The 24,982-nt window shown below is 33.2% G+C and overlaps 5 protein-coding genes across 9 annotated transcripts; 3 read left to right on the top strand and 2 right to left on the bottom strand.

Annotated features, from left to right (window-relative positions):
- Positions 1-277: 277 nt before the first annotated feature.
- On the top strand, positions 278-4,165 carry LOC135831776 (protein SHQ1 homolog). Its single transcript, XM_065344525.1, has 9 exons — positions 278-1,628; positions 1,703-1,893; positions 1,968-2,152; positions 2,234-2,453; positions 2,522-2,733; positions 2,855-2,978; positions 3,048-3,208; positions 3,303-3,502; positions 3,581-4,165. Exons 1-9 carry the CDS (start codon positions 1,453-1,455, stop codon positions 3,663-3,665), a joined length of 1,554 nt encoding a protein of 517 aa, XP_065200597.1. The 5' UTR covers positions 278-1,452; the 3' UTR covers positions 3,666-4,165.
- Positions 4,166-4,233: 68 nt separating this feature from the next.
- Positions 4,234-7,725, bottom strand: LOC135831777 (UPF0598 protein CG30010-like). Of its 4 annotated transcripts, none has more exons than XM_065344528.1 (7): positions 7,324-7,725; positions 6,741-6,895; positions 6,350-6,653; positions 6,110-6,260; positions 4,984-6,007; positions 4,867-4,915; positions 4,234-4,802 (listed from the first exon to the last, which is right to left on the bottom strand). In XM_065344528.1, the coding sequence occupies exons 5-7, from the start codon at positions 5,125-5,127 to the stop codon at positions 4,345-4,347; spliced, it is 651 nt and encodes a 216-aa protein (XP_065200600.1). In that variant the 5' UTR covers positions 5,128-6,007; positions 6,110-6,260; positions 6,350-6,653; positions 6,741-6,895; positions 7,324-7,725; the 3' UTR covers positions 4,234-4,344. The 4 variants fall into 4 exon arrangements, with proteins under 4 accessions (XP_065200600.1, XP_065200601.1, XP_065200599.1 ...); XM_065344529.1 differs by having other exon boundaries at positions 6,110-6,233; positions 6,320-6,653; XM_065344527.1 differs by having other exon boundaries at positions 6,110-6,653.
- Positions 7,726-11,366: 3,641 nt separating this feature from the next.
- AspRS-m (aspartyl-tRNA synthetase, mitochondrial) lies at positions 11,367-15,321 on the top strand. 2 transcript variants are annotated; one of them, XM_065344530.1, is made up of 16 exons: positions 11,367-11,689; positions 11,765-11,961; positions 12,040-12,135; positions 12,239-12,413; positions 12,502-12,554; positions 12,629-12,808; positions 12,899-12,994; positions 13,068-13,184; positions 13,267-13,437; positions 13,512-13,688; positions 13,782-13,961; positions 14,084-14,158; positions 14,238-14,450; positions 14,544-14,756; positions 14,849-15,032; positions 15,113-15,321. In XM_065344530.1, exons 1-16 carry the CDS (start codon positions 11,674-11,676, stop codon positions 15,262-15,264), a joined length of 2,295 nt encoding a protein of 764 aa, XP_065200602.1. In that variant the 5' UTR covers positions 11,367-11,673; the 3' UTR covers positions 15,265-15,321. The 2 variants fall into 2 exon arrangements, with proteins under 2 accessions (XP_065200602.1, XP_065200603.1); XM_065344531.1 differs by having other exon boundaries at positions 11,369-11,689; positions 13,086-13,184.
- Positions 15,322-16,426: 1,105 nt separating this feature from the next.
- On the bottom strand, positions 16,427-21,439 carry Wdr82 (WD repeat domain 82). The gene is made up of 2 exons (XM_065344533.1): positions 20,169-21,439; positions 16,427-17,741 (listed from the first exon to the last, which is right to left on the bottom strand). Exon 1 carries the CDS (start codon positions 21,168-21,170, stop codon positions 20,214-20,216), a length of 957 nt encoding a protein of 318 aa, XP_065200605.1. The 5' UTR covers positions 21,171-21,439; the 3' UTR covers positions 16,427-17,741; positions 20,169-20,213.
- A 192-nt stretch (positions 21,440-21,631) lies between these two features.
- Positions 21,632-24,328, top strand: O-fut1 (O-fucosyltransferase 1). The gene is made up of 7 exons (XM_065344532.1): positions 21,632-22,049; positions 22,140-22,255; positions 22,340-22,463; positions 22,540-22,731; positions 22,833-23,005; positions 23,076-23,306; positions 23,420-24,328. The coding sequence occupies exons 1-7, from the start codon at positions 21,935-21,937 to the stop codon at positions 23,609-23,611; spliced, it is 1,143 nt and encodes a 380-aa protein (XP_065200604.1). The 5' UTR covers positions 21,632-21,934; the 3' UTR covers positions 23,612-24,328.
- Positions 24,329-24,982: the final 654 nt, after the last annotated feature.

Raw genomic sequence — 24,982 nt, forward strand, 5'->3', positions numbered from 1 at the left:
AAAATAATTAATAAATAAATAAATATAAAAAATATTTAACGTAACAGCTAAAAAAAAATAAAATACAAGGTAAGTTACGTCATGTTGTCATTTTCAGCAATCTGTAACAGACTCGAACCAATCAGAACCATTTGCAAGTCATGATGGACTGAATTGACTCCTCGTTACCTCATGGTTACCTCGTGTAAACTTTCCGTGTTTCAAAATTTCATGTTCATGTCGAACTCGAAAGTCGAAAGCTCACAATCTAAATAAACAAACGTAAAGTTATGTCATCTTTATAGGAGTCCATCTTGACCGGAATCGGAGCACATTATTGATGACGTCATAGCTCAACTTCTCGATGTTTATTTTCATGTTTTCATTAAAAGTTTTCATTTATTTATGTGGAAAAGGTCTCTTTTTCTACTTTTTTAGTATAAATAACGAAATACCGAATTATATAAATTTTGATGAGGACTTTTCTGAAGTAAAATTGAATTTCTCATCGAATGGTGTGAACAATTTTTGTTTTCGTGTAGAAATAAAAGACTTTATGAAGGTATTTTCATTCACGGATTATGAGCACATGAGTGTTTCAAAATCAAAATGTTCAGAATTTTATTCTGTTCGAAATGTTTTTTTTTTTACCCAAAGGCTCACTCAGCGTTTATTGTTCAAAATTCATTAAAGCTCCAAGTTGTGAAAACCAGAGATGCGGAGTAAAAATCGAACGTTGAGCTTTAATGAATTCATTGAATTCTGAAAGATAAACACTAAACAGTAGCAGCTTTGGATAAAAAACTATTTTGAACTGGATAAAAATAAAATTCTGAACATTTTTGATTTTGGTATTTTAAAACACTAGTGTTTTCATTGAAAATTTCGAGAAATTTCAATTCAATATATCTACTTACATAATAATTTATCCATGAATGAAAATATATAAAGTCGTTGTTTCTGTAATTCTGCTGGAAAGCAAACCATTCGACGAAAAATGTCATTTTAATTAAGAAAAGTCATCATCGAAATTTACGCAAATTCACTTTATTCCTACCAATAATGATTAATAAAGTCGAAAAACTGAATTTCTCCCATACAATTACCTGTGAAAACTCGGAAAATGATAAATAAACATCGAGAAGTTGAGCTATGACGTCATCAATAAGGTGCTCCGATTCCGGTCAGGATGGACTCCTATCTTAATCGGAGTTTTCGTTTCGCATGTGTTTTTTAAATTTGATGTGGTGTATGATCTAGTTTCTTGAATTATTTGAAAGGATTTCCATCATGTTTCAAGAAGTTTCTGCCATTTGTTTTAATCTATGAACTATCATGTTGTGTTCAGTATTTACTCTGAGATTTTTTCCCCGCGTACTTCGTAAATACATAATACGTTATTTGAATCAGTGATTTTAAACTAAAACCGTAAAATTAATTGAAAATTTAAGATCACTGTGTGATGACTGATAAATGATAAAAATGAATAACAACGCGTTAGTTTTGTTTCCTTACTTCACATTTCATGATATGACAAGGAAAGGACTTTTGATGGTCAAATTATTTGTGGGTCAATCGTCAGTACAATTTAGTGTCAATGAAAAAGAAATCTTGATTACATTCTCCGATACTTGGTGTAGCTCGTTGACGTGAGTTTTCATGAAATGCTTCTCAATATCGATTGTTTGATTGTATTTTAATCACTTCACTGTTTTATTTACAGATTAAAACTCCCAGTTAAAGTAGTGAAACCTGAAAGTGTCATAAAAGTTGCAAATTACGATAAGAAATTGAAATGTTACATAATATCTTTGAAACGAGCTGATTTTCTGGAGAATGGATGTTACTCTAAAATTCCGAATTTGGACGTAATCACTAAATATTTAACTTGGGGTGATGGCGATTTTCAAGAGGGTAAATCTTTGATTTGAATTTCAATGCTTTCACTTGGTTAATCGCTGTTATTATGCTGAATTTCTCAATTTCAGAACCAGATGTTACGAATTTGAAAGAGCTCTCCGAAGTAACGAAAAAACTTGAAACATTAAGTTGTAATGATGGAGCAAACGAAAACCAATGCACATCTAATACATCATCAGATGAAGATAGCTCTAGAGAAATTGGAACTTACGGATTTGCTAGAAAATATAAGAATAAACTGTCAGCTTTCGAGGTACAAATCGGTGGTATGAATTTTATGGGAATATTTTATTCGGAGAACTCATTATTCGTTATGATTACGATTTTTGAATAGGGAAATTGGCAAACAGCAATTGAACTACCGGATCCTGATAATAGTAATGTTGCTGATCGTTATGTACCCAGGTGGGAAAACGAAAGAGAATCTTTCGAGTTGGACCATTATTTAGCTGACTTTTTTTTGGAATACTCGGACAACGACGATGAAGAAGCTCCTATACTCACTGTTATTATTATGCATAAATTATATTGGCAAAAAATCAAAAGAGCTGACGGTTAGTAATGACTTAATCAGAATCGAATATTTTTATGTCCGAGTAATTACAACTGAAAACATTTTTAGAACATAAACTAAAACCAAGTCAAATGGAGTTGATGGCTCAGTTACCCTTAAAAAAGTTCAATTTAACGAATGTAGAAAGAAGTGAAGTGTTACATTCTTTATTTGATATCATATTAGCGTATGCGTACGATTACCGAATAAATCGAGGCAGACACAATTCGGAATCAGCATGGAATATTAACAAATTATCTGCCACTCTGTCATGGCTTCAGGTACTCATGTGCACAAACCGCATAAATTTGATTGTTACTTTTTTTTCTTACTGATAAATCGAAATTACTCATTGCATGTAATTAATCTAAGAATTCTAAAATTGTTCCTTTTGATCTGCAGGTGCATAAGAACGCTGGGGAAGCTGTCACCTCCTTTTTCAGACGAAGTTTAACTTTTCCTTTGTACAGGTACTGGTCCTTAAGTTTGAGAGTTCTTGACGATACTATAAAAATATTTAGGCTCGGTAAGCTTATGAACTTTTCTGTATTGCGTATATTTGTACGGCTGTGAAAATTAATTATGTTTTATCCAGGTCGCAGGCAGATTTTAAATTGCTTAGTATCGATTTATGAATTATTCGAAGAAGATGATGATAGACGAATTTTAAATGAACTATATATCAGCGATTATTTAATTTGGGTTCAACAAGTGCATCCCGAAACTCTTAAAAAATACGTTCAATTGATAGAATCGGTTCGTAAATGAAGATCTTTCATTTTACGTGTTACGTTATGCTGTTTTTCTTACCAAATGAAAGTATCATGCTACAATTTTTCTTAAAATCTAGTGTAAGCTGATCAAGAAACAAGATGTGTTTTCAATGTTACCTGAAATTGAACAAGTTGCCATCGAAACATTGAAGAGTGAAGATGAAGAATGTAACGAAGATACGCAACATCGTTATAATATTTGGAAAAAGAATTTGAATCACTTAACTGAATTGTTGTGTAAAGCAGCAGATGTTTCAGACGATAGTGTGGATACCTCGTGAGTGAAAATAACCAGATGAAGCTTTAAAAATGTAGTCAAAAATAATAATATGCGTTTAATGTCTCATGTAACCAGGTTATCGTCTTCGTTTTCGCCGTCCTCAGAAGACTATACCACGACAGAAACTTCCGACGATGAAGATTTATATAGTAGTTCTTGAGAATTTCGTCAAATTCGGACGTCCATTTCCCCATAATTCATTCATTGTTTGAAACACTTCTATTTGTTCTATGTATTTATTTGGCAATAATTTATTAATTTCAAGACATGAAATTGCATTTCAGAGCTTATCATTGTGTGATTTTGAATACCGTACGTTGTTATATGTAATTCAGGGTTGAAATTTTTCAAGTTTATGCTCGAACTATGATTTAATTAAAATGTTTCAGTTTTGAACAAACTGTAAACGGAACTGATGTTTAATTTCACTGAACAATTTCTTGATGAAACTTTTGTTAGCTATGTGATGAATAACAAGGTAATTACTAATTAGTTTGATTATAAATATTTTGTATTAATCAAATTTTTAAATTGCGGTCAGCGGTTATGTTTAACTTAAGGTTCGGGTTTTTATTTTTTTTTTAAATATGAAGTATTTTTGAATAGAATAAGTCATAATTTCGTAACGTCCAGTTAATAAAGTTGCAAATTCAAACAGTATTGTATTAATTTGTTGCTTCTATCTTGTTTTTGTTAATCTATTTTTTCTTGCTAATGAGTAAACAAACTTTGCGAATTTGATTTTTATTAATTAAACTCATTCTCCATCCACTACTATAAAGATGATGATCACGAAGTCGATATCGTCGCACTGCGAAAAAATATATACTACGAAATTATCAAGTACAATTTGTAGTTGTTTCATTGTGAAAACTATAATTTTCCACATCTTCGAGCCATCGGTGATTCAATTGATATTCATTATTTTTCCAAATAAAACGCGTGGCCTTGTTATTAGCGTCAAAAATCAGAGATTTACTGAACTCAATTGCTAACTTTGATTGTACTAATCCAATGAATCCAGTTTTTTTTGGTCCAGGGTGGTAAACGCGACCATTTTCAAGATGCACATAGATCTTCATTGGTTCAAAAGGCAGAATTAGCAAATTTCCGGCGTGATTGTGACTAATCATATCCGTACCATGGATGTTCAATACGTGAGTAAATACTACTGGGCAATCGTCACATCTAACATAATTCTTTTCTCGACCGCAAGGCGATAAGTAAGGAAAATCTGGATACCTATCTGTATCATTTTTTTTCAGTCTTTTGAAGAAAAAATGCAAAAACTGTTTATCTACAAACATGAACATAGTTATTAATATGGAATAATTAACCTGTATTTACAGAGCAAATTTTACCTTTAAAGCACGAAGTAAAATTTTTTATACGAGCATCGTCTAGAAATAGCTGAAAAAAAAATCAGAAACATCTGCAATTTGATAATGGTAGAAATACGCGATGAAAGTATGTCTTACCATGCCCTGATGATCAATGTAATAGAAATATTCTCTTGTATTTGCAGAAGGCGATTGTCCTTGCGTATATGAGGTAATGTTTTGTTTTGGTAGAAGAATAAGTCGATTCTTTTTAAAAGTCAATCTCGTAAAAAATACACTCATTGTTGATACGTTCGTCAACTACATTATTAAATAATTTAATTCATTTCTATTTTTCAAGCAGAAAAAACAAGAATTTACATAAAATATCAAAAAATGAAAGACATGTGATAACAAAGTTCAAAATTCAAAATGTAGTCGGTAGTGATAAGTTAGGACCGATGTACACGAAGTACAACAATATCGAAAGTAATTTCACAATTTCACACTACCTTCGCTAAAAATTCAGTTGAATTCAAGAATGTGAATGATTACTTACTGAATAATTCGAAATTAATTTTGTTTTCTGTTCTGCTACTTCTCAAGTCTTCAAATCTAAATGATAATACACATTGCAATTATTTACAATTCATTTGCAACGAATAATTGCATTATATTATTTTGATAATAATCATCTATATTTTTGCCCCTACACAAACAGTAATACTACTTATCATACAAAGTATCAAAATAAATAGTTTAACTGCATTCAGAAGGAAAGGAACACAAACATTATAACAAAAATAAAAATTTAAAACACTAGAATTCTTCTGAAACACATACAACAAAAACTATAGAATAAGTACACATATATAAACCATTGTTCTTACACACTCGAAACAAATTAACACCAAGTTACAAAAAAGACATTCAAAAATTTTCAACGAAATTGTTAACCAATCATCCTACCTATTTTTACAAAAACATCGACAACATATAACATCGCAAAATAAGCCTTTCCGATGGCAACAAATATACAGCACAATACAAGAAAAACATACTCCAAAAACTCCGCATCCTATTAGGAGCCAATAAAAAAATTTTTTAGTCATGACATCGGATTTGCACGACTCGTAAGTTTTCAAAAAAGAGGCCGATAAGGTAGCATTGCAATCACCAACTCCTAGTAATGAAAAAAAAACAAAACACAAAAATGTAAATTACTTTCATAAAAAAGTGAAAATTCGGATTAAAATGTGAAATTCAAACTCGAATTTCAACTTACTTATGGAATTGTTACAAGAAAAAAATGACCCCGTTATACTTTGATCTTGCAACCACTTTTCAATTTTCAAACATTCACATTTGTTTCGAACTGGTAGGTCGTGAGAGATGTACAATTTCTTCAACTGGCATAAGAAAGCCAAATTATCAACCTTGAAGTTTTCCAAAGTATTCGTCGTCAGATTGAGTGCTTCTAAACTAGGTAAGTTACCTCCAAATGAAGGAATCCGATTCAACTCACATCGACTCAGATCTAGGTAGTTCAATTCGCGTAATGAGCTGATGGGCAGTTCAATTGAACTTGCAATGGTCGTTACTCCGCTTAAATACAATTTTTTCAATGATGTGGGAAGGTGAATATTGGAAATATTCACAATCCTATTATGACTGATATCCAAGACGTTCAATTTCGTCAAGGGTGCAAATGCGAAAGATTCAATTATAAGACCAGGATTTCGATCAAGATATAAAAATTTGATGGACGAATAATTCAAAAAGGTATCGTTATGAAGAACTTCTATGAAATTCCAGGTCAAGAACAGCCCCTAAAAATGAAACGAAAATTGCCGGTCAATAAAGTAAGGAACTATACATAGGTACTCACAGACGTCTCACACTGAATTTATACCAACTTCGATATTCTGTTTTATATCCTTTGGAAATTCCGTCAATCGCATCTCACTACAGTCCGCGTAAGAATATCCTGTTACCGTTTCATATTCGCACTTGGTTTTGGGGTCAGCATGTAAGTGATCTTGAATTACCAAAAAATACAGGAAATAAAAGGCTGTAAACAATACACGAGAAATAATGAGCCATTTTTTCACGCAATTTGCTCTGACAATTCTAGTGATTCCCATCATTACCCACTATTAATATAACAACCAATTACCAAAGAAATTTATCGACTCGTTATCAATACCTATATCTAAGTATGTAAAGAGAGATAATAATGTAACAATGCTGGTGAAACTGTTATCTCACAAACACTGATGTGTTATTGCGTTTCTTACGTAATTAAATTAGGTATTAATCAATTTTATATCAATAGCAAAATTTAGTGTTTCAAACAGAGACCAGGTATGCGTTGCCTACACATAATAACACACATATTTCCGTTATAACTCGGGTAAATATCGATAACATAGTACCTACTTATCAACCAAATTTCTCAACATTTTGAAATGAAAATTGCAAGCATGAAACAAAACTTACTCGTTAATTTGAACATTATGTCCAAAATTTGAAAATGGTTGTTCAAGTTCACATCACATAACGTTCTAACGACAGCACTGATTAATTTATCACTCGCATAGACGGAATCTTTGCGTTAATTTTGCCGGCATAAGCATATTCAACTTGATATTTGATATCGCTGTTATTTCATACTGCTGACAAGTGAGTTGTGTTGTGTAGAACTTTTTGTTCGCGATGAGAACAGATGAACACAACCAACGATAGAATAAAATAAAGATAAGGAAAATTATGACGTCATACGGTCAAAAGACGTTTTTGTGCACCTATGCAGCAACGGAAACAAAATATATCATTTCTGACGCGTCCTATTCAAATAAATCAGAAGTATAATAAATGCGCTCCGAGTGGTAGATGTCGATCAGTGAAACTGAAGTAGGCAGCATTTATCTACTACAATAATGATAGTGAAGTCATTTAAGGGTCATTTAGTTTCATGCACTAAAATATAAACAAATCATTAAGAAAAAGTTGCATAATGAAACAGTAAAAATAATTTCATTTATCTTTACCTAATCCATGAAGGTTTAGCGAATAGCGAATCAAAACTTCAAAATCGAAACAATCAAAACTGAACGTTTCAAAGTCCATGATAAAGCGATATAGGTAAGTTTCTGAATCGCAACAAATGCGAATGTGAATGTCATTTTAATAACAACCTGTATCTTGCATACTATAAGGAAGTTCAAAATAGCATAATATCTTTTCAGTTTTTCAATAAATATACATGAAATACTCAATTTGAACAGACTTCATTTTCAATTTTTCAAGATTCCAATAACAGTAGAAGATTGAAAAATGAAATAATGGTCTATCATATGCTTGTGAAAGCATGAATAATCCCGCAGGAACAAAACACGTGCTTTCTACTTCTTATGAATTTCGAATACGAATTTTTTAGTTGTGAAACTCGTGCAGTCGTGCAGGGCTGTGCAGGGCGGTTTTCGTTTGGGATCTCGTCAGTCGCCACTGTCGCCAGTCTCAGTCGTCATGGTCTCGTCAGTGCACACTCCACATGCGTGAAAACTTGTAGTTTTTAATGAGTTTTTCATTATACATGCTACGAAAGTATAAGTTTTCCGCCCTCCGTGCATGCTACGAAAATGCTCTATGTTTACCCGGGCCGAAAATGAAGATCTTTTATCTTTTAAAGCGCCCTGGAGGCGGAAAAAAGCATTCTACGGAAAAATGAAGTCGAGGAAAATTGTAGAGAATTGAATTTCCGATCGACATAATGCCTTTAGTTTTTTTCTGGGAGGCTTAGTATTCGATATATTTACTATGCAAAAAAGGGGTCATACTCATCACTTTAACCAAAAACGGGCGTAAAACTTATTTTCGTAGCATGAATAATGAAAAATATCTTACAATGCAAGAAGCGACGTGAAGAATGTTTGATCTCGTGCTGTAACTCCCCTCGCCTTCGGCTCGGCGAGTCAAATTGCACTCGACCAAACATACTTCACTTTCGCTCCTTGTATTGTAATATACTATTTTCCGTGTTGTGGAATGAAGATCGTGTTTGACCAGTTTTGACTTTCGCCTTTAAGTACTTTATTCAAAAAATTGTGTGATTTCTTGGGTAGATATGCCTATACAGTATGAGTTGGCGGGATAGTACAGTACTATTGTAAGTGTTGAAACTGTTTTCCTTGAAATTCCTTGGAGTATGGTATACGCATAATGAATGACTAAAAGAGAAGGAAAGAAATCAGAAAAATCACACGCTTTGCAAGATTTAAAAAAAAAATCGTCAAAATAGGAATTTTGGAAACCAAAAATTTTGAAAATTCAAAAAAAATCTTGAATGTAACCCAAAATAACCGGAAAAATTTATTTGAAAATTTGCAATCATAACCAAAACTATAACATTTGCTAATTTTAAATCTTGAAATTTTGAATTTTTACCAAAACTGTAACCAAAATCATCAACAACCAAAATTTTTTTCATCAAAGTCAACATATCCAACATCCCTGACTCGTACATGGTAAGTTTTATGAACACTTAGAATTTCCTCAAAAATGTAAAAAAGTCGTAGCAGTCTGCACTTTGTGGGCTTATTAAACACGATGACGATGTTTATTAGTTAAAAATATTAAAATTATTTATGATGCCATGATGAGTGCTTTCAAACATATGTAGTACAGTACTTATTTACAGCTCCGCTCCAATGATTCCCCCCTGCAATCTGTTATTTTAAGATTGCAGGAGGACTCTCTCCTGCAGCATCCCCTTGGCCCTTGGGAATCGCACAACACCCTGCTTCCCGTGTTCTTTTTGCAAATTCACGGGGAGATTTTTGCGGAGGATTTTTTTGATCCTGGAAAAAAGTCAAATAGGGTTGGGAGGTCGATACCAGCAAAAAGCACTCAAGTGGCACCAATGGCACCATTCCATTGTATGCTGGACATTGGGGCTCCCTAGGTCAATTTTAGGGGTGGAGTGGGGTCAAAACTCTGGTAAAATAGGGCTAAAATCAGGGTTTTCCACCTTAAATGGGGTGGGGATGACCTAGGAATCTAAAATTTGGATATGTTGATTACAATGGGGTACTCACCAATGGTATGAATTTGGACCTTTTTCATCTATTTGGGGCCAGATTATGCTTCTTCAAAAAAAAAAAAAAAAAATGACGTTTCTGTAATTTTCAACTTTGACCCTCCTAACTCCAGGGGTCAAATATACCTTGCGAGAAAACCCTATTTCCCAAATTTGACCTTATTTGATGAATAAGAACAAATTCCCGATCATGAAACGTGATGCTGAAACTTATGTTGTCTGACCTACCGCAATAGACGCATTTTTTACAAAAATTTGGTTTAAAATATGAAAGACAAACAACAGTTGATATTGTGTTTTCATTTATTTTGCTGGTAGTAAAACGAGCCAAAAACAAAAAGAAGTCAAAAATGAATTCAATTCAACGTCGTAAATTGTCAACAAACGAATGAAGAAATTTGTGAAGTGTAGAAGTACTTACTACTTACCTACCTATTATTACATTTTTCCAAGAGGTTTTTTTATTCTTTATATATAGGATCAGGGCAGGGTTGTACATGTTAAAAGCTTCCTTTATAGTGGCAATAAGCTGGTAATAGAAAATTTCTACAGAAATCGTGTAATTTTTTCAAACTCAATTTTATGATGATGTCACATCTTAAAAATTGATGACTGGATAATGGATATTTGAAAAACTAAGTCCAAAACACATGACTTGTGTTTAAAACACGTTTTAAACACTACATATTACACATACGTAGTTTTACACAAGAATAGCACAAGAAAAAAATACTGTTTTAAAACAAAAAAAAAATCCGTTTTAAACAGAAAAAAATATTTGTTTTGTTCTTTTGACACGTTTCTGTACGAGCCAGGATTAGGAACGCGAACGATGTAAAATTCAAGCTTTAGATGCACGTATGTATTATTATTATTAAGTACCAGGTAGCCTATTAATTTTCATTAGATTGTTCTTTCGTATATTACGATTTTGACTATGAAACTTCTATAGTTCTGTAAAATTTATTTTTTTAAAACTTTCACAGCTCTACGTTCGGTGTTTTTCATTCATAAAGTCGAAAATCACTCTTTTCAGTAATCAGCATCTCAGAAATCGTCACTTAAGATGATTAAAATCGTGTTAAATTTTCTGGAAAGTGCATTTATGGAATAAGGGCGTTAAAAACAGTTTCGAAAATCGCTTTTTTAAAAGGGTTAATGTAACCGAGTGCCAAAGTTGAGTAAGGGAAGTGAAAGGTAACACTTCGAGCTTTTAAAAAAACGTAACCGAGAAGCTCTAAGTTCAGTATTGCCTAAGCCACATCGGTTTAAAAACTTCAATCGAGTTTTTCTCAAATTGTCATTTTTCTCTAACGACCTTATTCCACCAAGAGTACCAAGACCCTCAATTTCCATTAACCCCATGTCTGTTTTCATTTTTACCTGAGGAACGAATCCGAATCTCGGTGTCTGGAACTGAACATTGAAGGAAGAGTAGAGGAGGAGGACGTTAGCTGTGCGGGTGTAGCATAGCGTAGCCCGTGCAATCTCGACTCTCGTCGCCGCCGCACCGGCGCACCGCTTCACACCGGCGAGGCGACAGGCGAGTGCGACGAGTGTGTTTTGTGATAACAGTGATAAGAATTTTCGCCGACAGAAAAATTTGATAGTGATCAAGAATTCACTGAATTCAGTGATTCAAAATATTCAAGAGTCAAGACTTGAGTGATTCAAGACTACACTACAAAACTAAAGCTAATAGTAAACAAATTTTATGTTTTTTTAAAATTTGTGTGAGAACCAACTATGAAATGACAGCAATGCAGAGTACGTACTTCTGAAACTGTAAAATTTGCTAATTATTAATTCTATTGAGATTCAACTTTGGTTTCATTGTTTTAGGATATGGGAGTCATTTTTTCTCTCACAATGGAAATTCCAATGTGTTATTTCTTGGATTTTCTCGTATCAATAAGTTGGATAAATGCGGTGGAATTGCTGTCAATGTAAATGATGAGATTACGCTGTGTCGTACCAACAATTTGACTGTATCGAGTAACAGTGCCGATGGACATACCCCTAAACAGATTTCAGCTTTGGTATGTTTCGGAATATTTTAAATGTCCATCTGTATTACGTAATTGTGCTCATTATTACGGTCATTTATTCTTGTGCAGGAGAGAAATCCTTTTGAAAGAGTCGTGAATATTTTGGGTGATGCCGTTATTGAAGTAAACAAAAAGAAGCAATCGAGTTCAAAAGAGGAGAAGTGGGTTAGTTTCTGTTGTTTTTGACTGAAACTTTTGTAGCAATGACAGTGATAATTTTTCTTTCTCCGAATGTTTTGTTTGTTGGCTTGTTTGTTTTTGAAATCAGAAAGCGCAAGGTTCGAGCATTACCTTCAATTACGAAGATTTTCCATCTTTATGGCAAAAACGGACCAATTATTTATCTCTTTACTCGAAGAAAATATTCGGTTTTGGGTACAGAGTGATTGATTGTAAAAATTATTCCACGATTGGGAAGTTGACGAGAAATTCTTTCGGCGTAGGTATGTTTTCATGATTTTGATCCGTATAAAATTTTATCGTTACAAATTGTAAAATATGTTTTGTATTTTGTTGATATCGTTGATACAGCTGATAATTTTAGAACCGAATCATCGACTACGAATTCTATTGAAGAACAAAAAGTATGTATGCAGGTTTCATCTTTTTAATTCGGGAAACAATGCAACCATATTGTGATTAATTTGTACCTGCACAGAATGATGAAAATAAACAGGCGAACGAGTATGCCACTCGTTCTCACACATGTGGAGAACTTTGCATTGCCGATTTGAATAAAGAAGTTAAACTTTGCGGATGGGTAGAATTCGTTCGAATGGATAAATTTATCCTGCTACGAGATGCATACGGTACAACACAAGTTTTAACTAACAAACTTGTAAGTATATCTTGAATTCTAAAGAATAGACAAAATGGAAAACTGAAATGAATACTTGATCTTTCAAATAATTTGTATCATTTATCATAGGCTGATCACGAATTGAACCTTGCTAATTTGCATATAGAATCCGTTATCTGTGTGACAGGAATTGTCGTGGCCAGACCAAAATCTCAAATAAATGCTGTAAGTCTGCGTATTTATTGTTCGATTTCGATACGTGTTCTTAGAAGTTGAAAGCAACATTTTTAAAACAAAGAAACATTTCTGTCTTCAGAAACTTCCTACTGGTGAAATAGAGGTTGAAGCTACATCAGTACAAATTTTAAACAGATCATTGCCCAAAATGCCATTTTTGATTCGAGATTACAACAAAGTAAGCAAAATGTAAAGGTTACTTATTTCTGGTATTCTCGATTAATCGATCTCCTATTTCATTTTCATGTTTGGTTTTTCAGGCCAATAGTAAAATTCTAAATAGGTATCGATTTTTAGCTTTGCGTTTCCCTGAACTGCAGAACAATCTTCGTTTAAGATCGAAAATGTTATTCCAAATGCGAAATTTTTTAATCGCTCAACGAAATTTTGTAGAAGTAGAAACTCCTACGTTATTCAAAAAGACCCCTGGGGTATGTTTGTTCATTCTTTATTAGCCTAAAATTTTATTTGACGTTTCAAAATATGTACGAGAATTGTGATGCAGGGAGCTCAAGAGTTCATCGTACCTACTCAATTCAAAGACAGATTTTATTCTCTAGTACAAAGTCCTCAGCAACTGAAACAATTACTCATGGTGGGCTCAATAGATCGTTATTTCCAAATAGCTCGATGTTATAGAGATGAAAAAACCAACCCTGAAAGACAACCAGAATTTACACAGGTAGACGAGTTGACGTAATGACGTGAAAATGAGTTTTATCTTCATATTAAATGTTTTCTTTCTACCTGTACAAAATTTGTTTCTTTTTCCTAGCTGGATATCGAATTATCATTCACGTCTGTGGAAAATATAATGAAATTAACCGAAGAAATTCTGATTGCTTCGTGGCCGTCGAGCAAACCTCCCATTTCAGCTCCGTTTCCTAAAATTACTTATGAAGAGGCTATCGAAAAATATGGATCAGATAAACCATGTTTACTGGGTGAATTATTGGTAAATTTTTAAAGTAATTGTGCTCATTGTGCAATTGTACTGATCGGATTCTGCCAGGAAAATAACAAAACTAATCGTAGTTGAAGACCTGTTATAATATTCCTATTGAAATGTGTTTTCAGATACAAAATTTGAAAAACTGTGTTCGAAAAAATTCCAAGCAATTTGTGTACATGTTTTCGGTTCCTAAAGCTGAAGTAAAACGAAATATTTTATTCTCATTACGATCGAAACGAATATAGCTAACCTATACTTGTTTAAAAATATTTTTTGTAGAATTCGTACAAACGACTGAGACAACGTATAGATAAACTAGAAAGTATCGAATCCACCAAAATATATGTGATTAAAGTTGCCAGTATAGAAAAAATGCTACAAGATTTGCAAAAGATATTTCCCGATTTTGAGAGCGAAATTCTTGAAAATTCTATTTCAGTAAATATTGGCGATGTCATTGTCTTATCCATTGGTTCTGATAGAGAAAATTTGGTAAATATTTATCACGTTTCCAATTGATTATTTTGAAAATACATATGTATTAGGTATTTAGTTTATATCAATTCACGTTTTTTTTTTTTTTAGGTTAAAGCTTTAGGGTGTTGTCGTCGTGAAGTAATTAATTATCTGAATTTACTCAAAAACGCAGATGGTGAAAACGTGTATAATTTTACATGGATCGTGGATTTCCCACTTTTCGAAAAAAATGAATTCGGGGAATTGAAATCTACTCATCATCCGTTTACCCATCCTCATCCTGAAGATAAGCTTTTATTCACCGATAATGAAGCGATAAAAGTATGTTTTCAAGTAATTATTACGTGGTGTTCTAAAATATTTATGTTGACATATTTTGTGAATTGCGCATTTAATGAAACTGACGTTTTCAGGCGCGATCTCTTGCTTATGATTTAGTCTTGAATGGTTCTGAAATTGGCGGAGGATCCATACGTATTCATGATGCTGAATTGCAGAAAACAATTTTTAAAATACTAAATTTAGAAGAAAAAGATTTCAGTCACTTATTGGAAGCTCTTGAAATGGGATGTCCACCTCATGGTGGTATAGCTTTAGGTAGGCGATTCTCAACAACTAAGTATATACCTGTCCTAATCTATAATTACTCTGTGATAGAATATTCAACTTTTTTGTAGGCCTTGATCGTTTATTCTCAATAATTTGTGGATCAGAATCAATAAAAGATGTGATAGCGTTTCCAAAAGGTTGGGAAGGACAAGATCTAATGACCGGGTGCCCGAGCGATGTTCCTATTTCTGATAAAAAACGTTACCATATTCTTTCATAAAATAAATGTTCATTGTAGATTTCTAAAAAAAATTTGAATAAACTTACGAAAATTGTAGTTGATGGTCATTCCGTTCATCCGGTCTATCAATTACACGTTTAAACGAGCACTAAATGTAAATAGGTATTCTAAGCTTTGGACTACACATATGCAATGACTGCTATTTAATGCGGACGTTTCATGGAATTCTCGGTAGTTTTTTTTTTAAATTCGATATCGATAACGTTTGAAAACTTTTTTATATTTATTTTTAGTTGCTGTTTTGTTATCAGAATTTTCATTGTTTTCATATACCTACCAATTTATCTGGATAATGAAAATGAATACGTAAGATACGTGAAAACATTTTGCTGATAAAAGAATTACACGTTTCAAATTCAGGAGTTTGTTGGAACTAATTCAAATTTTATGTGCGATAGCTATGAAGGTACGGTAGTAGGTTAACATACTACCGTCCTTAAAAGATGCTTGGAGTACCTGCTGAGAAGGGAGAATGTAAAAGTTGATCCTCTCTATGACTGTAAACCACTCTCTTGATGCTATTTTGACCACTCCGCTGAATTTAGACATACCAGTGTTTCAAAGGATGCCGAAAAAATGTTGAAAGATTTTTTGATCAAAAAAGAATCGAGAACGTCCAATTGTACGATACTTCAGGAAAAAAGGAACAAGCGTTCTCGTAGCGATTTTTTGTGAAAAAGAATCGTATTCTGCGATTTTGAATCCTCCATCTCAGGAAACAACCACAGCGAAGTCTGAAATCAAATCCAACCACTTCAGTTTTGGACTCGCATTTTTCCCCCAGATTTTCAAGACGACTGGCTTCAACTTTCAAAAATTCATTTTCCAAAATTTCACAACCGCTGAAGTCATCGAATCAGCTTGAAAAATGTACATATACGGTAAGTTAAAATAGAAGCACACCTTTTTAAGAAAAAACTACCTAGTACCTTACCTACCCGAAAACTAATTAAAAATTGGCTACGCGGAACGATCCCATATCCACCTCAGAAGTTGGCCTCAGAAATTCGACATAAAGTTTGGTTGGTCAAGAATACCACGTATTGAGATCAATTGTGTACAAAGAGTACTTTAGATTTAGAATGTATGTTAATTTAAAACACTTCATTCAATGTTCAAGTTCAAATAATAGTAATTCGTGTACAACAAATAATATATTTTATTATTAGAAAAGAAAAAAAAAAAAAAAAAGAAAAGAAAAAGGGAAAATATCGCTATTACACACAGCACATTAACTTCTAGGCGTGATATAAAAAAAACTTTAATGAAATAACTAACACTAAAATGAAATATTTCGTTCAAAGCGTATTTTTAAAAAATTCTGAAATCATAACGTACACCGCTAACACGATTAAAAATAGGAAAAAATCATCACAAAAAAGGGGAACGCTATGCAGAAATTAGAATAAAATATGACATACACATGCTGGTATTTTAAATTTCATTTTAATTTTTAAATAACAATCCGCTGAAATGAAACATATTTATCAACGATGATAATTTTCATTTACAACATACTTATCCAAAAGTACACAAAAAATTACAACATAAATGCAAGTAAATATTCTCCTTATAACAATTTGAAACAATATTATTCGAACGAAATATAATTTTAAAAGGAAAAGAACCAAACAAATGAAATTTTTTCTGTTATTTAAAGGTTAGGTATGCAGTATTAGTATGTAGTAGTGTACTACATTTCAATGATGTAAGTATCTTTTTTTTCTTCAATAATCTAAATTCACGAAAAATACACGCTATGTACAGTTTTACGAAGAAACAGTCGAAAAATATACCAAACCGATTGGTCGTACAAGAAAGAATTATATACCACATACCCAGTACACACACAAAACTCAAATACCTACTTTTTTTCTGAGTTGGTTAATCGATAAATATTTTCTATCGCTACTATTACAGAATATTACATTCAATGTGTACTTCCATGAGAGAAACCATGACTGAACTATTCGCAGAATAAGACTATATTGAACTCGGTACATGTTTATACTGTACTAATTTCAATCAAAAAACACAGAAATGTATGGAAATAATGTATCTATCATTACACTCGTAAATCATGTTCAACTTTTTCCGCGGTCTATGGGCGAATGGATATTATTCGTCCAAGTCTATCGAAACATTATTTCGAATATTCAACGAAAAGACATCACCGCGTAAAGATATAGTCGGTTGTATTGTGGTCGTTTTACTCGTCCAAATCAGATGAAAAACAAAAAATAAGGGAGAACGAAAACAAATACACACACATACACATATAGGAAGAAATAAATTCGATAACGATATAAAGTAAAATCAAATGCAAAAAATAAAATAAAATTATGACTTAAGAGTAGGATGTTTCTCTTTATAACCTATTTCTCTTAAAAAAATTAACGCGGACAGCGATCTCCGATGGGAGGACACCACAAACCGAATTCTTTGGATATGGAAGCCTGTAGGACAAAAAAAATACAATAATTACAAATAATAATCATGTAATGTAATTAAATAGCTAAGTTACACATTTATCACTGTAATATATTTTCTCTTGTTGAAAATTCGTGTAAGAACTGACCTTCAAACAAAATCGATAAATATTTCATCGATTACTAGTCGGTTCAGCTTTTTTTTTTTAGCAGCTTTTCAATCAAGTATGAGTGTAGGTATGCTTAATAGGCCTTTCTGGTGATACACCGAACAAAGAAAAAGAAAGAGAGAGAGAGACGTACGTAAATTATAACGGATTAAATCAACTTGGGATATTCCGGTTGCTTCGTACATTTCATAACAAAATAAAACACGCTCACGCTGCTCGATATCTTGTAGCAATAAAAATGAAATCACAACAACCGAAGCTACCGGTATATTGAGTGATTTCATTTGTTTGCTTATACAGCGTGATACCTGAACGACGACATGAAAAAATTAATAAGAACACGCGGACTGTCATCGTCTTCTTTTTGCTAATTGACTTATCATAAGGGGAGAGATAGCAACGAGAAATAAATTAATAAATAACTACACGTGATTGAACATCTTTTTATACTTGGACCAGATATCGAAAAAGAATGAAAAGAATCAATCGTACTGGCATTATTCCATTTCATAACGTAACACAACGATGACTCGTGAGTTGAGAAAAACCAAACCATCCGAATTTAAACATCAACCGAACATGAAGAATAACATACAACAAACAGAAACAGATAGAGATACTGCAACGTACAGTCAACGTGCATCGTGCACAGAAATATCGGGTACCCCAAAAAAGTTTTTTCGTCTGTATCGCATCTTCAACAAAGCTCAGGTAGGTAGGTAAGTAAATGTATCAACGATTCAGAAAAAAAAGACATGAGATCGAAACGCTTTTCTGCCTTTTTATCTCGACGCTAACATAAACGGTTATTGGTTTTCTTTCATATCGAAGGGACGTCTATTAAAATTTAAATTAAACTCGATCAAAAAGCTAATAGAATATTTATTAAGTCAAAATCCACTTGCTTTCAACGTTCATATTAATTTTCATCTACATGATATTAGTTGAGCTTGCAATTTTATCATGTTTGTACTTGTAGCTCATTTTTCGATAGAACTTCATATTTTACAGCATCAAAAGAGCATAATCAACAACGCGAACGTTCGTTTCAAACCACATCAGAAATGTGTAAAATAAGAGCACGTAGACATAACGTTTCTTTCTCAGTCATAAAATATAACATGTGATGAAAAAAAGACTACGCACTTCAAGTCAAGCCCGAACGGCAACAACATTCACCAAACGTCGATCTTTCAACAAAAAATAAAAATAAATCGACATGACCGTCGTCGGTAATTTTAATGATGTCTTCTACAATACACTCTCAGCTCGTAGCAATAAATAGATCACTTGAATGTCAATTTTCACGCACAAACATATTTCACGTAGGTAGGTAAAATTTTCATTCACTAATACGTTGTACAATGCGATCTGAGTATGGAATAATGAGACCGTTTGTTTTTCGAATTTACCACATTAAAATGACCAAAGTTGAAAACATTTTCTACACCTGTTTTCTTCTTTAAAATACCCGATGTCGAATATACATATTGTATCATCGACATGGCCAACCCAATTAGTACCTACTCCATAGTCGTCCATACATATGCGAAAGAAATACTACTCTAAACTGTTCATTGGAATAGAAATAATAGATTTACAGAATTCACAACCTATCAGTCACTAGCAGATATTCACGCTTGAACGGCGTTTTTCAGTTTTTTACTTTTATTGTTAGGTCATGAGCACGAGAAACGAACGAGATAATTAAATGAGCAAGACTAAGACAGATATCGAGATAAAACTATTCAATGGCATCCTCGTTAAACGGATCAATATGACTATCCTAGGAAAATAGCACGTTATCTGCGGGAAAGCAGAAAAATTATAAATCACATCGAGCATAATTAGTAGATAGATATATTTTCAGTTCGACTGATAAACCGTATTCTCATGAAATGAAACGCGATTTGTTGCTTTATACCGACATGCCAATGCGATTTTATTCGATATTTCACCAGAACAAACACAGAATCGCAATAAATGGTGTAAATATCGAGTCGTAGTCGCCGGAAAGTAGTGTTGTCAATTATTTGATAATATACACGTCACGTGTGACACATAGCACATTGATAAAAAATCAAATTCTTCGGTAATACGTATAAATTTCATGAAAACGAAAATATTGTACAAATCCTCGCAGAACACTGCTGCATGAGCATCACACAATTTAAGAGAATAACGTTCAAGGAACTACGTATGTCTTGAAAGCCGTCTCAACACGAATTCTTATCAATAAGAGAAATACAGGCTGAAAAGATGCGTAGATAAAATAGTAACATACTTGATGTAAATGCAAGCATTTCAACGATGTACCGTTGATATGACTTCAATCTTCATCCAAGGATGGGAGCCAAAAACCAACATTCTGACAGGCAGAGGCTAGCATCATATACTTCGGGTTGAACTGTACACAAGTAACGGGGTGCGGATGATCCCCTTGAAGAACACAGACTTTATATCCAGTTTCTGCGTTCCAAACATGTATTCTACCATCGGTGGAGCCACTAAAAATGAACTGCGAATCTGGACTGAACGATGCTTCGATAGGTATACCTTTGTTATTCAAATGCCCGGCGAAGGATTGCAAAGGAGTGCCTTGAAATGCATCGATTAACCTTATAATTGAACCATTAGTAGATATTAGAATAGTTTTTCCATCTTGACTGAATTTCAATCCTGTCCAATCGCATTCTTTTTCCTGTGATTGTTTAAAAGTAACAAATGGTCCTTTATCGAAAGACCGTAAATCGTATAATTTAATGCATTCGGAATTGATTCCGGCTGCAAAAATGAGACCATCGGGATCATAGGCGACGACAGGTCGTCCGGATAAATGCATCAAGCCTTGACAATTAGGAGATCGTATATCCCACAGTCGAAGTGTTTTATCTAATGATCCTGATATGAAACAATCGTCTGTAGGAGATAAACACATCGTGACAACTTTTTTCGTATGGCCAGGAAAATATCGGATATACTTAGTGTCGTGTAGAGATAAATATCGTATAGTGTCGTCAATTTTCGTAGAACTGTGAATACAAGTGTTTTTAGCGTGTGTGAAATGAACTAAATCGACTCCATATTTCTTACTGTTAACAGTTTTTGTTTGAACCCCTTTCTCGCAATCGTATACCACTATCTGATCGTCTTCGCTGCAACATACTATATAATCGCCTTCCGGAGCAAAATCGATCGCAGTAACTTTATCGTGAAAATCCCGGAATATTTTCGCCACTTTGAAACTACGAACAACTTGATCAACTAGCTTCATTTCGATAACCATAATTTTCCGCTCGACGTTAGGATACAAACTTTGACATCGTTCAATCAATAGATAAACACACGGATCACGAACGATCGATATTAATCCGTATCAAACACATCACACGCAGAAAATTGAAGAAATTAATTATATCGTGGTAGCTCAATTAATTGACATTATCGCAAGTACTGAAGTTCTTGTCGGAAGAAACATTTAACGCACAGCAAATTTACTTTACAACTTCACCAAATCATACAAAAAACCATCCAATAAAAAGTTCCAAATAGAAATGAGTCATGAGAAACATAAAACAAGGAATGAGTGTCAAGAACCTTCACAATGTCAAAATGCTGTGTTTTACTTCCTACCTTACACTTCTGTGTTACATTTTTTTTTACCTATCGTTTTATTTTTGCTAATTTTTCTTACTTTGTTCTGGTATCATAATACAAGGAGAGCCGGAGAGGCATCGGAGAGGAGAGGAAGAATAACAAACACCCAACTGAACACCGGCCTAACACCGGTGATTGTTGTATCTTTTTTTTTTTGATTGATAAAAATGGAAACATTTCTTTTCAAATTTTATTCGATTGACTAGAGCTGTAAAAATTATTGTGTTCTAAATGTTTGATTATTTTCAAGTTGCTATTTCATTGCACTAATTTAGTTTTGCAGTATATCTTCGCACGCATTTTTGCATAAGCTGCAAGAATATCTATCTTGAAATCTGTTGATTTTTCTTCGATGAAAATTTTTACTGTCTAGTTTTCCTCTTCGCGTTTTGAATGAAAATGAGGAAATTCGGAATTTCATTCTGGTTCTACTGCGTCTTATTGTTGCTGCACTCATCAAAGGGAGAAATTCATGAAAACGGTTACCTCGTGTATTGTCCCTGCATGGGTAAGAATGAGAAATATTTCCTTATGTTGGGAATGGAAGTGAGGTTGCATTGGAAAATTGTTGAATGAAATTTACACTGTTTTTTCGCAGGTCGATTTGGCAATCAAGCTGATCATTTTCTTGGGGTATTAGGTTTTGCTAAAGGAATAAATCGCTCGCTGGTACTACCTCCTTGGGTGGAATATAAATTTGGTGAATCCAGATCTGTGAGTAAATTTGATGACAATTGTACTGTTTTATTTATTCTGTACCATTTCTTCTTAAATTTACAATTATGATTTTATTGCTAGCGACAAATTCCATTTGATACTTATTTCAAAATAGAACCTCTGCAAAAATTTCATGATGTGATTTTGATGAAAGATTTTATGGAAAATGAAGCAAAAGAGATATGGACTCCTGAGAAAAGAACAGGTAATTACATTTTCGTCGAAAAGAATTCTGTAGTAAATATTTTTCAACTTGCATTGTCGTTATTATGTTATTTCAGCATTCTGCTACATGCCTAGAGGAGAGAATAATTCATGTAATGCCAAGCAAGGAAATCCATTCGGTCCATTTTGGGATACATTCAACATAGATTTTGTGTCGTCTGAATTTTACAATCCATTACATTATGACGTATACCATTCGGATGTGGCGAAGAAATGGATGGAAAAATATCCGTCTAAGGATTATCCTGGTATGTATGTACTTTGTAATAAAGTGTGTATTTTCGATAGCACATTTCATCTTTTTTTGTTTGAAAAAAATCTTCTTTAACATTGTTGAATTAATTTGTAGTTCTAGCATTTACTGGGGCACCCGCTAGTTTTCCTGTTCAAAAAGACAATGTTTATTTGCAGAAGTATTTAGTTTGGAGTGAAAAAATCGACCAGATGGCGAATACATTCATGAAAGAAGTGTTACCATCGGGTGGTTTCATCGGTATTCATTTGCGAAATGGTATTGACTGGGTGAGTGATGGTTCACAATATAGTTCATTTTTTAGTAGCCGCTCATTTTAAAGCTATTTCCATGTTTAAGGTTCGAACTTGCGAGCACGTTCCTCAGACTCCTATTTTATTTTCATCACCTCAGTGTTTTGGTTACCAGTCGGAGTATGGCCCCACTACTTCAGAATCATGCTTCCCCTCTAAAGACACGATTATTCAGCAGATTCGTCGAGTAATGAGGAGTATGAAGGATGTAGCTTCAATATTTGTCGCATCTGACAGTAATCACATGATTACAGAACTGAAGGAAACTTTTAATCATGTAAGTTATCAAACTATACATATATCATCTATCCATTCCGTATTAGTGTTGATTGAGCCAGTAAGTTAGGTACATTTTGATAATTGGTTTTTAATTGGATTCTGATGTTGTAGTTGGCTGTTGAAAAGTACCCAGAGAATAACCCTCACGTTGATTTGGCTATTTTGGGACGTGCGAATCATTTCATTGGAAATTGTGTGTCTTCCTTTAGTGCTTTCGTCAAACGCGAGAGAGATGTAAGAGGCTTTCCGTCTTCTTTCTGGGCTTTCCCTCCCAAGAAATCTACTGTTCGAGACGAATTATGATTTGTGAGTATGAAAAACGTTTTTTTTTTTTTCGATGAAGATTTAATTTAGTTCTCGAGGCATTATTCTGACTCGATTTTTATAATGCTATCTGTATCAATATTTAATTTTTTATAAAACATAAAGTTTCCAATTTTGTGGGCTTCGGTGCCTTGATCTTTTTACGCGTTTTGCTTTCGTTCATTGCGTTTTCTCAGTACAATTTCATCGCAGTTTTTACTATTCAGTGCCTGCTACTGATACTTACCTATCTTCATCATGTTCAATCATGTTTTTACATATGTATGTGTACATTGCCTGTTTCATTAAGAAACGCTAAAAACACTCTGTACAAAGACAAACTAGGACAAACTGGAACGACAAACAATCGACCACATATTTTTCAAAATCAGCAATTTTTCTCTAACGTTGTCCAATGAAAAAGCGCGAATTTAAAAAAAAGATGTGGTTTGTTAAAAGTTTAGCTTTCTAGTTTTGTTCTATGAAACGGACCGTAATTCTACCAACTTTCAAGTTTTGTCTTCGGATTTAGATTATTTTGGATATACTTGTCTTTTCTTTTTTCTGTGATATAATCGTAAGATTGTAAAGTTTATATTGTTTAAAATTATGACATTACTTTTTTACGTAAATTTTTATAAATTGATATCATAATTGTATTAAAACTTTTATAAAACCGAAAATTTTATTGATGATAAACACGATTTCGCTACAGCACGCTTTTGTAAATATTTCAATAATTAATCATGATGACAGGGTATCTCATCTCTGTACAAAGATTGTGAAACAGAGTCACTTCAAATCTGTTGAACAAAGTGAATGAAGGCAAAAAATAATATTGTTGTTATTGTGTGAAAATGACGGAAAAGAAGAAGATAAGATATTCATAACGCTAAAATTGATAATTCAGTGACCACTGACCAACAATTTTTTTTCTTTACTCAAAGACATTAAACAACTCTTTTTGCTGCTTAAACCGACTATTTTCTCATTTTTTTTTTTGTTGAAAATACGTTTGCATAAATTACCTATATAGTTGAAAAATATTCACGTTAAAAAAAATGAAAAATATCGTGTATCACGATTTGCTCATTCCCTTTTCAGCAATAATTCCAGAAATCAGCCACTGTGCGAATTCACGAAATGGTACGTGAGGCCTCGAGTGCCTACGGACTACGGTAGAAATATGATGAAAACAGTTCGTCTTCGTTTTGCTAAGAGTGGAACTGCGATAATAAAGAGTACCTATCTAACCGAGCTAGAAATTTATTTTTTCGTTATTTAGGGAGAGAAAAAGTGTTACTTTTGCTCCCGCTTCTGATTTTGGAAGTAAATACTGGCGTTTTTCTCCCTTATAACGAAAACGGAAAA

The sequence above is a fragment of the Planococcus citri genome, chromosome 1 (assembly GCF_950023065.1).
Source record: "Planococcus citri chromosome 1, ihPlaCitr1.1, whole genome shotgun sequence".
In the NCBI taxonomy this organism is placed as follows: domain Eukaryota; kingdom Metazoa; phylum Arthropoda; class Insecta; order Hemiptera; family Pseudococcidae; genus Planococcus; species Planococcus citri.